The following is a 15875-nucleotide window of genomic DNA, read 5'->3' as shown; positions in this document are numbered from 1 at the left end:
CCCCTTCTTCACTTGGCTGGTGTGGCCTCATGCTGCCTGTCTAGAAGTATGTGGGGGGGGGGGGGGAGATTTGCCTAGGGGAGAGTAGGCTGGTTTTGCCTCACTTGCTAGGATCTGGCTTTAGCTATAGCTAATGTGTAGCAGCCAAAAGCAATCCAGCAGATCAATCTGTTAAGTGGAAACCAAGCAAGGTTTAGGACCATGGGGATTGAGATCAAGGCTACCAATCCAAGAATATTCACTTGCAAAAATTTCTAAAGATCACCTCCAATCCTGCTCCCCAACACCAGCAAAGGCAGGTATCGGATTTAGTGGGAGCTCACAGGAGCACAGCTCCTGAACCTTTCTGAGAATTCCACTTTCTCCTTCCCACCTTGTCCACTGAATAGTAGGTGCAGCTGCATAATAATCCTGGATGAGCTCCACTACCTATTTTTTCTACAAAACGACCCCTGAGCAAAGGTATGCTCAAAGCATCACATACAGACAAGAAATCAGCCTTTTATGATCAGGAGACAATGTCAGGTTGTGACTGTGACAGAAATCTCACCATAACATCACCTCTCACTCACTGCACAGACCAGCCATCTCTTTGCAATGAATTTATCTCCTGGACCAGATGAAGCAATGACTGCTCCCTGAGGAGAACTGAAAGCCTCATTATTGATTTTTAGCAAGGAATTTTCAGAGGTCTCAGTTCAACCCCAGTATAAATACCATGAGATTTAGCCTGCGCCTCCATATTCACAAATCAGAACAATATCTGCTTTAATTAAATCTGCTAAAGAGAAAGATGACACCCTTTGGGATGTAGATTTAGTGCGAGACTGTTTATCAAGTGTAGATAATGCTAATTGTTCCCATGGAGATTTATCAGTAGTGCTTGTTAGAGTATTAGGCTTGGCCTGGCATTTTGCATGCTTGAATTAAGCTACTGGGGAGATGGGGTGAAGTTGCAGGGGCTGGAGGGGAAGGACCCTGTTTGTAAAGTTCCTGTTTCTGAAGATCACAGCTCGCTACTCACTCTGTTGCTGTTTGTGAGTGGCTTGGACCTCTAGATTGTCAACAGAAAGAAGAAAGCTCATTTACACCCCTTTGCACGGCTGCTCCTGGGCTAGCAAGTCACTCACGCCATCTGCTCCTGTGCCTAATCCTGGCCAGCCCCCAGTAGTAACTGATGTCAACTCTCTGCTAATGTCAGCAACCTCCAATGTGGCAACCATATCAGACCTAGTGCTGCTGAAGCCATGGGCCAGTCTTGATAATTCATTTGATATTTTACTATATAGCACTAGGAAAGAGCCAACGAAATAATTACCATCAAATTCCCCATCATACAATTCTGTTACTGTCAAGAGTCCTTACCTGTGTCTACATTACTGTGAAGCAAGGAACAGCAAGCACATTGTATACTACAGTGACCTATTGTGTCATAAAAGCCTCTTTCCTTTACCCTAACGGTAACCTGGTCGAAGATTGAATTATTTCATGGTCAGCACGAAGGCTTAAGAGAGTTTCCTGGCAACTTGTAGCCTGATCTAAATCTTGGAAGTCCCCTTTTTTGTAAGCCTTCCCCATGCACAAGGGCTAGCGTCTTCTCGGTGGCAGAACCAGGAATGTGGAATGGCCTCCCGGAGGCTATAAGGGCCCTGTGGGATCTTTCTACCTTCCGCAGGGCCTGCAAGACAGAACTGTTCCGATAGACATTTAACATCTGACCTGGGAGAAGACTGCCACCCCACATCTCTAAAGAGCTATGATTACGATCTGATCACCATCAGGAAAAGAATCTGCCTATATTAAAGACAGCACCATAGAATGTTTTTTAGAATGTTTTAATTGTAATTGTATTTTATTGGTTTTTAAATTGTAAATGTAAATATTTAAATTGATTGTTAGCTGCCCTGAGTCCGCTTGCAGAGAGGGCAGGATAGAAATTTATGGTAAATAAATGAATAAAAATAGATAAATAAATGCATCTAGGATAATGTTTAAATGAACTAACGATATGGACAGAAGCTACTGTGCCTGTCCCACTAACAGAGTCAGCATGCTGCCATAGGGAAGATGTTAACAGAAAAGCAGATTCCATGTGGTAAAGTGTAAAGGAACTTTGAGATATTTTTGTAATCAGCAAGAGGACCAAATGTTTGGGAATTAATGGGTTTGGGACCATTCTTAGAAGACTGACGAAATGCTGATTTATCATACCACGGTGTAAGGATGGGCATGAACTGGCTGATGAACTAGAATTCATCACAAATCTTTGCCAGTACATAGTTCAAAAAGTGATGTCCATGAACCGAAAAACTGCCACAAACTTCCATTAATTTTGGTGCAGTTTATGGCCGTTCATGAATGGCTGGGATCCATTTAAACCCCTGCTTTTTGCTCCCTGCAAAAAACCACCAGGAGCAGAAAACAGGGGTTTAAATTTTAAATGGCTAATGAACCAATATGGACTACATCAGTTCATGAACCACCTTTCTGGTTTGTATGGGTTTGTGGTTCAAGTCACAAACTTAACCTCAAAAATGTGGTTCATGCACATCCCTACTATGGTGACCTAAAATACAGGGAAAAAGGCAAAGTACTGTACTGCAAAGGCTTCAAGGAGATGTCTAGGTTTTTCAGATTCTGACCTCAAACCACTAGGAGATTTCCAGGGTTGCTCACCTAACTAGGGGATTCTTTAAACAAAAAGTGGACTGGTGACAGAAACACCCCTTTGTTTGAGGGCCCCTTGAGATGGGTTCTTTTCCTGGTATATGTCAATGTTGATTAAGTGCAATTAATGTACTTCTCTAAACATGACAACAACACCCCCTTACCTGGAAAGGAACTGCAGATTTGTAAGAGTCTGGTACTTCCCAGCTAAGTAGCACTGATGTTTTCATCACAGCACTGACGCGGAAGTTCTTTGCAAACACTGCAATTAGAAACAGTCCTTTTGAGTGGCCTCTATGAGGAAAAACATGGATTGGTGCAACCCCTGACATTCCACCCTTCTTGGTAGCAGCAGAGGTTGATAATTTAAGTTATATACAATAAGCCCTTTCATATGAGGAGCACTTAGCTTTTCAACCATTCTCTCAGCTGCAATGCTTACTTTGGTTACACAGAAGGGAGATTACGACCAAACTATCACTTTTCATTTTCCCCTTTGGCTCTTCATCATGAGCAAAAAGTAGCAAACACCAGGCACTGGTTTTTTCAAAGGAGCAAAATTCATATCAAAGTTAATGTGCCAGGCATCTCATGTGCAGGGAGAGGGAAACAAACTATGCAACCTTCCCACAGCATTATACACCCAGTGAGAAGACTCACTGGGCCACTTCTGGCCCACTTTCCAGACTAGGGAGTCAAGTATCTAATCACAGCTAGAGGAACTTACCTTGTTCCACAGGCATTGTCCTAGACTGAATGCTGGGGCTGAGGGGCCCAGGTCCTTTGCTAGTGTGGGCTCTAACTTTGATGTCATAAGTTGTGTCAGGTTTGAGGTTGGTCAGAGTGATGCTCATCTCCTTAGTAAAATTGGTCAAATTCTGCTGACTGTTAATGTCCCTGTACACAACAGTATAGTTCGTAATTTTTCCATTTCTCTCAGCCACAAGTGGAGGGTTCCAAGTCACTTTAGTTGTAGTGGTGGTCAGTCCCACCACATGCAAGTTCTGGGGAAATCCACTTGGAACCTCCTCTGGGGTGGTGATTTCCCTTTCAAACTCTTCCCCAGCACCAGCTCTATTCTTGGCAGCCAACTTGAAGATGTAGGTGGCACCCTTGTAAAGGTTGGTCACGGTGTAATGATCGTCACTCTTCTCAAAGGCAATGACTTTCATCTCCTCCTCATCAGCACGTTTGTATCGCAGCACATAGCCTAGGAGCTCTCCGACCATCTCTTTGGGGGGATGCCAATTGATCAGAGCTGTATTCATGGATGTGGTGCTGATCATCATGGTAGGCTTGCCTGGGACTTTGGGACAGAAACAGGGTGATATGATGTAGATTGGAGAGAAAGCAAGTCCTGGCTTTTTGGCTATGGGAGTCACTGACCCAGGCAGCATGAGAACTGAACATACTGGGAAATATCAGGTGGTAGAACTCAGGTGATACTACTCATCCTGCTCTGTACTGCTTCACACTGCAGATGGAAGAGCCTTGGTTTGAATGGTCCCCCACAGTTAACATTCACAAAAGTAGCATACAAAAGAGAATGCTGACTAGACTCCTTCTCTCTGACATGCTAATTTTTTACAGGAAAGGAGGTTGCTTTTACATGGGCAGAATCCAACACCACAACCTGCCATCTGCAGCATGATTTTTTTTGGTCTGGGAATTATTATTATTATTATTGTTATATTTGGCCCTTTTCTTTTCTAGCTCCTTATATATAAACAATGAAAATCCAGCATAAAGATTCTAAATTCCACAGGGGAAAAGACAATATTTTCATGGCTTAATTAACCTGCTATATCTTATGGCATCTGGACACTTTTGCTGAAAGCCCTATGGTGGAAGCATTAGGTTTGTAAGACTGAGAGCAACAAAAGATGGAAGATAAATTTTCAGGTAGTGGTGATTGACAGTTCATGTCTGGTGACAAGATTCAGCAGATATTCAGGGGAGCAGAACTACAGAATTTATAGACCCACTAGATGCTGCACATCTATAGGAGATATACAGAGGTTGAGAAGGAACCAAACTCGAGAGTGAATTAAATAAGCAAATAGCTGTTAGCAGCTCTGAATCTTTTTCCCCACCAATACAATGAAAACCAACACCCTGTTGCTAACTGTCTTCAAAACTTCCTTCTAGCTGCCTCTCCCTATCCACTCCTTAAACCCTGGCTTTTGCTGAAAGGGCTGCAGACAAAACTAGCTTTAACCACTGGCCAGTGATGAAGGTGATAGGCCACAGAGAAATTTGCTCCCGATCATAAGGTGCTGCAGAGATGCTCAGGCTCAGATCTGGAGTCTCAGTTAGTTTGATGCAGGCAATTTCTGTAGCAATCTTTATAATTTCACCACCTGTGCAAGCTGTTGAGAGAGCGTGCCATGCTGTTTGCAATCAAAATGTGCTGCGTTTGAGCTGATGAACTGTTTCCTGCTAAGAATGTTGATGCGATGGCTAAGCAGCAACAGGATTCCAAATCTTATGTGTGTAGCACAAATTAAGGACTGCTCCCTTCAAAGCTTAACACCTGCTGCACAAAATGGATGGTTTCATACCTCAGTTCCACCCATAACGAAGACACAGCCTTGCCCCAAAGCAAGTGAGGCTGACATGTAAATCTATCAATGGTGTCATCATTCAGAAAGCACCAAGATAATGGCTAAGGATCATAGCACTCAGTGCCAATTCACAGTAGCAAACTGGCACTGTGGGTGTGAGCTGAATACATTTGGTGGTAAAGCTATTTTGTGAGTGTCATGGAGATAGGAAGGTCCTAACATGTTTTACCTATTTACCAGGAAGTTGCAGAGGAACAGCAAACAGAGAATACGTCATTGCAAGAAAGATGAAAGTGAGATGACAAAAAGAGAAGGAGCTCACATGGTTAACTCCAATGGCAGCAGCAACAGGTAAGACAGGAAGGTAAGCCCAAGAAACAGGTTTCTATGGGAAAATTGTATGACCCTCCAATTAATCTGAAGTTTAAGATTGCTGGCAAAGTGACCCAATCAGTACATGCAAGACTGGGATTATACTGAGTCAATTTGGGAAGAAGCAGTACCCATGTTCCCCAAATACCTGTTCCAAGTCTCTAGCACGATACTGATTTTCCTGGGGCAATCTTGGCTACTTTATCTGCCAGGAGAGGCAACTCTGAGAACCAGTCCTGCTGGAATTTGGCAAACACCAAGGTAAGGTGAGCCATAATTTGATCCAACATGTTTGCAGCTCCAGTGTTTATATGCAAGTAAGCAAAATCCAAACCTATATACTATATAGAGCCAGCCAGATGCAAGAGCTTCATTAACACACTTTGAAAATCCACAGAGCTTTCAAAAGAACATGAGAGAGCCCTACAGGAGGGTGGTTATTGTCCTCTTTGGCAAGCTGTGTTAAGAGAAGATTGCAGCTCCAAATCCCAAACAAGATGGGTAGCCTTAGGTGAATCCCTCTGCTTTTTAAAATGATCAATGTGTCTTTGGGGGTCCTTTCCATATCTGCTTGCTGCCTCTTGTTTTGGTAAATCGTCAGAGGAAGGAGTGTTTTCCACATACATTTTCCTGCTCTTTATACTTCTACAGATGAATTAAAACACTCTGCTATTCAATAATATTTACTTCATTTATAACTCACCTTTCTCAAAGTATACCCAAAACATCTTACATTATTCTCCTCCTTCATTTTATCTTCATAACAACCCATGCTATAGTAGGTTAGGCAGGGTGGGTGTGTGACTGGCCCAAGGTCACCCAGCAAGTTTCCATGGCAGAGTAGAGATTTGACCCTTAGTCTCTGAGATCCTTGTCTCACACCCTCCCTATCCACTACTCTACATTGGCTCCATACATGCCACTTATTACTTTTAACACTAACCAAATGGGCATCTGAAGCACCAAGAATTTGCTGAGGAACAAGAATGAAACCAGGTTGTGCTTCAGGCATGCCAGAGTTTGCTATTGCCTGACTTCTGGAAGAATAGGCAAAACAACAACAAAAAAACCCCAAAACCCTACTAGGTGCTTGGGATAAACCACTGGGAGTGACCTTTGTTTTTCTGCTCTCCTTGTGAGGGTCCAAGCATAACTGGCTGGCTGTTAGAAACAGAGTATGGGATTACATGGAATTTTCTCCATCCCAAAAACCAGACTGTGAAATAATCTTTAGAAAGAGGTAATTTCCTCAGTCTTCTTCTTTAGAGTCATACACTGAGATTCATAGCTCAATAGGGATTTGAATCTGAATCATCTAGGTTCTAGTCTGACACTCAAACCAGTGTAACCATACTGATTCTCAGGGTTTTGCCCTATGTAGTGTATCCCACCTGCTTTATCATGATTTGCATGATAAAGAATGAGGTCAAAGAAAGAGATCTTTGATTCCACTAGTTAAAATCTCTGCCAGCTCACAAGCCCTCTACTGCATCAACAAATGCAGCCATTGTACACATGGCTTACCTGCTCCAGTTGTAGTAACCAGTTTGGACTTGCTGCGGGCCCCATCTCCTTTAGTGGTATAAGCTGCGATGGTGACAGAGTAGGAGGTTTCAGGTAAAAGACCTCCTATGATTGTTTCCTGTGAGAAATAATAACTTTTAGCTGTATATCAAGATGAGGTGGGTACGGAAGTGTTTCAGACTCTACAACATCTTTGCTTAATCCATTTCATTTCAAAATATACATGGACAAAATATTGGTTCTGAAGTTGTTCTCTTTTTCAGAGATTACTTTGAATTCAACTCTTCCATCTCTCAGTGTGACCATCTCCAAGCAAAACTGAGTTTTAAAGCACAACAGCTCATATGAGGCAGTCCAGTTGGTGTCATATTTTGAAAAAAACAAGGCTTTCTGGCATCAGACAAGTAGGCCAAGGTGCTTTTAACTATATAGGCTACTTTCTCCAGTGTTTTGCCAGAATATACCAGCCATTGAGCTCTCTCATTAGATAACGCAAATGAAGGCATGACTTTCTTCTTGTATTGCATATAGAAACTGAAAAACTGTATAGTCACATTTCTGGAATGATCCCTATGCAACTCCACAATTTCAAAGGTTACTGCAAAGTGCCAAAAGCAATTGAGACTTCGAGGTTTTTCACGCAGCCTAAGTATTCCAGTACAGCAACTGGCCAGTTACTGTCCAGTAATTTTTTTTCCTGGCATTTCAGACAGACCTATTTTAGTAACTGGCTGCTACAGGATTACAGAATACCTTTTCAGGTATGCAGAATACAGAATACCTACAGAATACCTTTTCTGACAGTCCCGGAGCTGTCCCAGTAGTGAGGCATGCCTGAGGCATCATTATTGGACTCCTCCCATATAGTTTCCAATGCCTCCTCCCAAATCTGAATCACTACTGCAGGCTATGAGAAATACCCCATAGCGCTTCGGGGAGCACCGGCAGTTTTTGCACTTTTTTTACCAGCTGGCACGCGAGCTCTCCTTTTTTCTTTTTCTTTTTTTTGAATGGCTGTTTAAGAGTGCTATGACATTGAAACAAACCAGTGCAGCAACACCATGATTGGGATGCATGGACCCTGATGTGATACAGTGTCATATCATCCTTAAATGGACAATAAAAAAAAAGAAGAGAAATTGCAAACTGGTTGGTGAAAAAGGGCACGAAAGGGAAAGCACTGTGTGAAACTCCCATCTCTGTAATGGATTACTCCCTGATGACACAATAACGATTGCCTTATGGTTTAGAATGGTAAGTGTGAAAAGCTTCTTCTGTTCTGAATTCCAGACAGGCTGTCCAGCGTACAATCAAGAAATTTAGAAACCTGCTCCCAACAAATACAGCAAGTCAGAGGAGGAGGGGAAGAACAACTCTACCACAAAATGAACTTGTCACTGGTGGCAAGACCAAGCATTGCTGGGTAATTGCACCACCTTTATCCCAGCAAGAACTACATGAAGTGATGATTAGCCTAGTCCCAACTGGATATAAATGGCTCTTTGATCTGACATTGTCAAACCAATCTTCCTCCTTGATCTTTCTCCTCCATGTCCCATCCCTTGTGTGTCTTTCTGTTATGGATCTTATTTTCCTTTACGTATTGCGCCTGCCAGCAGCATTACATATAGAAGTTAAATTGCTGTAAGATGCCTGAGAACAAGTTTTGTTTGAAAGCTGGGATAAAAAATAAACTGCCTTAAAGCATATATTTGCAACATCAGATCATGAAGCAAACAGTCTACTTGGCTCAGCCCACTGTGCTGCCACATATCTCATGACTACGTAGGGGAAAGAGAAAAAGTTGCTCATGAATCTAGAATTTCCCAAGTAACAAAGCAGTATTAGCACTTCTAAAATTAACCCTTCCAAGCAATCTGGGTTTTTTTTGACCCAGGAAGTCATGATTTAAAGCTTTCTACAGGCACCGAACTCCTGGTGAGCCTTCTCCTCAATGAACTGCCCTGCCCTGAAGTCCCTCTCTCCCCTCCCTACTGCCTTTCTTTTTTTTAATTTCTAGTTTCATCAAAATAGTGAATGGGGTCCATCTGGACCCCAATAGAGTTGGCTTGAAAATGAAAATATTATCCATGATTGTTACTGGGGTTTTTATTTTCCCCAACAAATACAGAAAAAATGTTCCTATGTTTAAATAGATGGACCAACACCTATTATCTCCATTTTACTGAAAGGTGGAGCAAGCAGTGAAAACATCCCTCCCCCCTCATAAGTTATATCTATAGGCATTTTTTGGCTTTGAGGTTTTATATCACTTATGGAATTGGGGGTTGCAATGACTCTCACGGAAACTAGTCTTTGCAACCTGAATTATAGAATAATAATAATAATAATAATAATAATAATAATAATAATAATAATAATAATAATAATAATAATAATAATAATAATAATAATAATAATAATAATAATAATAAATTTATTTTTGTATCCCGCCCTCCCCCGCCAAAGGCGGGCTCAGGGCGGCCCACAGACATGGAATACCATGATTTGAATAAATGTAAACAACAATTTTAAATACAATTCAGTTACATAAATTAATTAAATAGATAAAATAGATAAAACAGGTGCTATAAGATGCTATAAGTCACAATCATACATAAGATGGCTAGATGGCTACAGGTCAGTTTAGCCAGGTTCTGTCTTAAAAGCAAGCTGAAAAAGAAATGTTTTGCAAGCCCTGCGGAATTGGTTCAGGTCCCGCAGGGCTCACACCATCTCTGGAAGTTGATTCCACCATCGAGGGGCCATTGCTGAAAAGGCTTGCTCCATGGTTGTCTTCAATCTAGCCTCTCTTGGCCCAGGGATTATTAAAAGATTTTGAGAGCTAGATCTCAGTGCTCTCTGGGGAACATATGCGGTAAGCAGGTAAAAGTCCTGTGTTTATGCTCTGTCAAAGCTTTCCTCCTGCTTGTAGCCAAATGGAAAAGCTCAAATTGAACTGTAATGCAATTTTGGAAACGGGGTCATTCTATCCACAGCAGGATAAGCCTGGGCATGTGTGAAGGCATCCTCTGAACCTCACATTTTTCAAACTTGAAGGAGCCATGAAGCCTGGAACTCTAGATGACCCTGGCCACCTGTTTCCTGAGTTAATTGCTTCCCCTTGTCCTTCAAATTTTGTAAGCCTCAGAGTGATCTTCTCGACTCAGATGACCCCAGCCACCTGTCCACTGAGTTGACAATTGCACTGAACTGTTCACTTTCAAATTTTCCAAACCTCTGATTAGACCATCTCAGCTTTACAGAGGGAAGTTACTCTAGATGACCCATAGCTACTTGTGTACTGAACTATTCACCTGTGATCCCTGGCCACCTATTTCTAATTGCTTCCCTTTGCCCTTATTTGTTTTTCCACTATTCTCAGGTTAAGTTTTAATGTTGTAATAGTTAAAAATGATTGTTTTCTTAAAATAAACAGTTTTATAGATTCCCAGATATGTCTTTTGCTTTAAAAATGGCAGGGTCAATTTGATCCCATTTATGTTTTTGTGGAGTTTCGACATTTTCAATGAGAGGTATTTTTGGCCCAATTCCAAATGTTACTCTCCTTTGGTCCTGCATTTCTGAAGGAAGTTATTCTTGAGTCCTGATTTTTTTTTTCTTAGTAGCTAATGCCGTGACTGAGAGCTATCAGGTTTCCGTTGCTTTTTGCTGTAATGTGAGATCACCTTGACCCCTATGCCAAAGTACTGTATTTGGGTTTTTTCCCTTGGAAGGGTTAACAAGACAGACTAACTAAATTGGAATGGAACAGATACCACCAACTAAGTATAACCTTGCCAACATAAGACACTGGGACAAGCAGCAACACAGCGGGAAAATCTGCCAGTGTGAAGCACATGTAAGCCAAGCTACTTAAGAGTGCATGGCTTGTTAAAACAACATCATATCCAAGACAATCAAGAACACACCCTAGGAATGGCAGAGGGCAGGCATGTATCTCTACAGAAAACAAAGTTCAATGAATAGGCGGGTGTTCCTTATCAAAGGCAAAGACCATGACAGGCAACACTTGTCCTGTCTCATTTCAAAGTCCATAGCATGAAACTCAGACCATGACAGCAAGGACAAGTAATAGCAAAATAAAGTCTTTGAGTCTTATGATCATTTAGTGAAATGGACTTGGTCTTCAGAAGGCTAATAGAGGCACATCCCCTAAAACTTATGCTTTCTCCATTTTACTGGCAAAATTGCATTCTCATACAAGATTTGGAGCAGCCAGTATGGTTCGGAGGCAGTTTCTACCACAATTCCAACCATTAAATATGTGCACTAAGAAAATCGTGGCAGGAATTACGATTACTATGAGGAAAGCAAAATGCAATATAAAGCAAAGTTGAAACAAAATCTATACAGTGAAGGACAGAGCAGGATTTCTTCAAGACCTGGATTTTTTCACAGCATGGGACACTCTCTTATGATGCCCTGGAATCATTATAATGCTCTCAATTATTTCAGTAAAATTAAACTGTGAATTTAGTAACCTTGGTAAAACATGGACCTCATTCCCCATAATCCAAATTATGTTTTCATTTGCACACCCAAATTAACCAGTCAGATTAATAAACACCCATCAAAACAACACCAAAATCAGAGAGTTAGATTCCCTAGAATTTGTGTGAATGAGCAAAATCTATCAATGGTGAAATGATATGGAAGGAGATACTTAAACACACAAAACAACAGGCTATGAACATCCCCCAAAGATGCACTTATCACCACAGCCCACACAACCAAGAAATTCTCATAGAGGGGAAGAGCATGCCACTGAGAGAAAGCAAGGTAGGCAGTGAGAACACAAAGGGAAGAAAAAGAGAAGATGGATTTGGGAATTGGAGTGATACCATACCAAATAGTCATAGGGCTGTCATTACGCGCCCCACCCCCCTCCCCGCAGCAAATCCTTCTGCCTGGAAGAGAAGGGAAGTCACAGCAGGGCATGTAATTGAATCACTCTCCCCCCCCCCCCCAGGGTAATTTTCAAGCTTGTTCCTTCAAATTTATATTTAGAAATTACTTGGAAAAAATTGAATTTAACTGTTTGAATGTGACTGTTTTCTTATTACAGTTTCTGTTTCAACCAAAGGTCACAGCTGAGAGAGCAGGGTATTTTTCATGACTGGGATCAATGAGGTTTAAAGATTATAGATCTGACTCTGCCATGTAACAAGCTGGGCCAAGGACTGCAGAGAGTGGGCTGCTCTCCCCCCACCTTGCATCTGCCTGAAATTGCATTGCAACAAGCTGGAAATACAGATTATGGAAAATGTCAATTGCTTTTCTGCATTTAGCAGCAATCTAAATGCCAATTTGCTAAGGATTTGCTGCTGGTGGAAGCTCTGCAGAGCAACTTCCCAGAACCGTTTGAGGACTGACAGGGATGTTTTGACAGCACTATGCATATGGATTTCACAAGATGATTCTCAGACCCTTGTGATCCAAGCGAACACACTCACAAATGGTACTTACGTGGTCAATAGAGTCCTTAAACCTCCACTGATGGGGGGGCAGGGAGGAGGAAAGAAAATGGAGAAACACAATTTTGAGATAGCTTACAGTAAGGAACTGACAATGACAAGGCTATAAATCAGGGATACATGACTCAAACCATTATGGATACTGACTGGAACAAAGGATCACCCCTGACATCAGCAGGCTTCATTAAGACACACATGAGGGCAGAACACTGGCTTTCATATCAGTGTTCTCCCAACCCCCAGAAACTTCTGAATTCATCCCCACTTGGGATATGGCAAGAATGTTTTTGTGAGAAAGGATGTCACAATCCTTCCCCACCCTCCAGCCTCAATGGGCTGCAAAACATGGCTTTCCAGGCTATGTGCAGTCCACATACTGTAAAGCATGCACAGTCCTAGGCATAAGCAGGTCTCAGCACATTTTTCTTCCAAATGCATATCTCAGACAGAAAACTCACACAAAAAATTGAATCCTGGCATACTCTTTTTCCCTCTACCCTCTTCCCCCCACCAGAGAGAAAACATTCCTCTCCAAAAGAATATGAATAAGACTGGGCTTCACATGAACCAGGTTGCTCAAAACATTGGTTAGACTTATCAAGTTGCTTTGGACACTAGCTTCACAAAGGGTATCTTGGCACAATTAGCTATATACGAGTGATCTACATACAGTGCAAACCCCATCTGAATGTAACATTCAGACTCCCTGTCAGAAGACCAATACAATTCAAGTTGCAAGAGAGTCCAGAAATGCCAACATGATAGGCTGAGACTGAAAAACTGAAGCAGAAATCCATAGTACAAGATAGGGTTGCCAAGTCCAATTCAAGAAATATCTGGGGACTTTGGAGGTGGATCCAGGAGACTTTAGGATGGAGCCAGGAGAAATTGGGGGTGGAGCCAGGAGCAAGGGTGTGACAAGCATAATTGAACTGCAAAGGGAGTTCTGGTCATCACATTTAAAGGGACCACACAACTTTTAAATGCCTTCCCTCCACTGGAAATAATGAAAGATAGGGGCACTTTCTTTTGGGGCTCAGGGAATTTGTCCCCCTGGCCCGATCTTTTTGAAGCTTGTAAAGTATTTTTAAGAGAGGCATCGGATGCTATGCTGCAAATTTGGCGCCTCTACCTAAAAAAAAAAGTCCCCCCAGAGCCCCAGAAACCCACAAATCAATTCTCCATTATACCCTATAGAAATTGGTCTCTATGGGGAATAATGGAGTGTCCAGCAGACATTTCCCTCCCCCCCTTTCTGATGACCCTGAAGCAGGGGAAGGACCTTCAAACCGGGGGATCCCCTGCCCCACCTGGGGATTGGCAATTCTAGTACAAGAGCAGCCCCCCTACCACTTGAGCTATTAAAACAAACTATAGTCAAAACAAACAACAGAGGAAGGTATATAAAAAGAAGATTCTTTAGGAATCAGCTAGAGAAGAAGGTGGCTCATCACCACAGTATTTTCTGCATCTGTTACATTACCAGTAACTGAAATTCCTGCAAAAATACATTTACCTACAATGCATGTTAAAAAGCAAACAGATTTCCAGGTTCTACATACAAGTACACCATGTTTACTCATCTCTTCACTTTCCAAAGACACCTGCTCATGTTTTGAAGCAAGGCTCATGAGGATTCACAGCCACTTGTCTCATGGCAAGCTAATAGGCTCCTGAATTAACTGGTCCTACAGTCATTTACTGCAACTTGCTCTAAAGCAGGGGTGTCAAATATGCAGCTCAGGGGCCAAATCAGGCCCCTGTTGTCATCTGCTTTCTTCTCCCTCTCTCTTGCTTCCTTCTGCATCACAGCTTGCTTTGCCAGACTTGCTCAATCATACAGGAGCTACAGAGCAAAGCCTCTATTTTCTCCATTGGCTGAGGCTCCTCCCATGGAGGGGGAGGGACAGCTTTCTTTGCTGGGCTCTCTCTCAATTGCACATCAGAGCTACAGAGCCAAGCCTCTCTTCCTTCTATTGGATGAAGCTCCTTCCCCTCCTGGTCCCCAGGGAAAGGAAGAAAAGAGCCAGAGCTTCCTTTGCCCACTTCCCTGGATCCCATGGGAGAGATACAAAGAAAGCACCTTTAAGAACAATGAATGCTAATGTTTTAATCATTTTTTTTTAAAAAAAATCCTGGTGTCCACCTGTGTCCTTTATCAAGTTTATATTTCTGCTACTTGATATTACATTACATTACATTTCATGACGTGCATGGCCTGGCCCGATAAGGTCTCATTTATGTTAGGATACGACCTGCATAAAAAATGCGTTTGACACCCCTGCTCTAAAGTAAATGGCAGAAATGTTTTCACTATGGATGGACACAAACTAAAATTTATGCCTGGATTTTGTCCACTGCTATATGCTCCCAGATTTTTAGGAGCCAGGTGTTGAGTGACAATTTATTAGGATTCTTCTAGGACTAAGCTACCGTTGTTTTTGCAGCTGTTAAATGTTTGACAATTAGAGATCTTTTCGAGGGTGACAGTTTTACACCGGACCAATGGTTAAGAAGTACCACAGTAGGGTCGTTAGGAATTATAATACGCATTAAGGATGAAAGGTGAGTACAAATTGAAGTCCAGAAGGGTCTTACTTTGGGGCAATCCCACCAACAGTGAATATAAGAGGCTCTAAGACCATAGTTTCTCCAGCAATCAGGGGAGCTCGAGATGATTGTATGCGAAAGCTGAGTAGGTGTAAGGTACCAAAGAGCTATTAATTTAAAGTTCTGTTGTGATATATTTATTATATTGGAATGCAAGATCTCACTGGCCCAAATAGAGTCCCATTGTTCTGGAGAAAGTGTAATATTACAGTCCCTATGCCACATAGTCGTGTAAGAAGGTAAAGAGGATTCCAATTTAGATAGAAGAATGCGATATATCCGTGAAATGAGACCTTTTGTCATCTCCCTATCTTGCAGATGAAGGATCAAATATTCGAAATTATCTCTGGACGAGAAAATGACGAATTTAGCTGGGAGTGGACTTTGAAAGTTATGCACTGGAGTGAAATGGACAAGCTTACAAGAATCTTAAAAGAACAAGATCTAGAGAAGTTTAAAAATGAGTGGGGAAAATTTCAAAAGTACATTGAAAAACAATAGAATGTTAAAGGACATTTGGTGATTTTTGACAATGGTTAATCTCTAAAAACAATTTTATATAGATTACAGTTTTTTAAAAAATTAGATTATTGGATTATATCTTTTTTGTTTCTTTGTGAAGGACTAAAAAGGACTACTA

The 15875-nt window shown here is 41.7% G+C and overlaps 1 protein-coding gene across 14 annotated transcripts in view; it reads right to left on the bottom strand.

The window, feature by feature from the left end:
* The window catches only part of PTPRF (protein tyrosine phosphatase receptor type F), a 915542-nt gene that overhangs the window by 49763 nt on the left and 849904 nt on the right, over positions 1–15875 (bottom strand). For 8 of the 14 annotated variants that reach the window (XM_060231649.1, XM_060231648.1, XM_060231653.1 and 5 more), the window contains 4 exons: positions 12618–12644; positions 7128–7245; positions 3395–3973; positions 2832–2929 (listed from right to left, as the gene is read on the bottom strand). In XM_060231649.1, coding sequence (XP_060087632.1) covers positions 2832–2929; positions 3395–3973; positions 7128–7245; positions 12618–12644 — 822 coding nt within the window. The remainder of the gene's footprint in view (positions 1–2831; positions 2930–3394; positions 3974–7127; positions 7246–12617; positions 12645–15875) is intronic. The other 6 variants (XM_060231652.1, XM_060231656.1, XM_060231654.1 and 3 more) reach the window with 1 other exon arrangement.

The sequence above is a fragment of the Heteronotia binoei genome, chromosome 2, assembly GCF_032191835.1.
Source record: "Heteronotia binoei isolate CCM8104 ecotype False Entrance Well chromosome 2, APGP_CSIRO_Hbin_v1, whole genome shotgun sequence".
Taxonomy (NCBI): domain Eukaryota; kingdom Metazoa; phylum Chordata; class Lepidosauria; order Squamata; family Gekkonidae; genus Heteronotia; species Heteronotia binoei.
The sequence above is the reverse complement of the archived record's forward strand: the minus strand, read 5'-3'. Positions and strand labels throughout refer to the sequence as shown.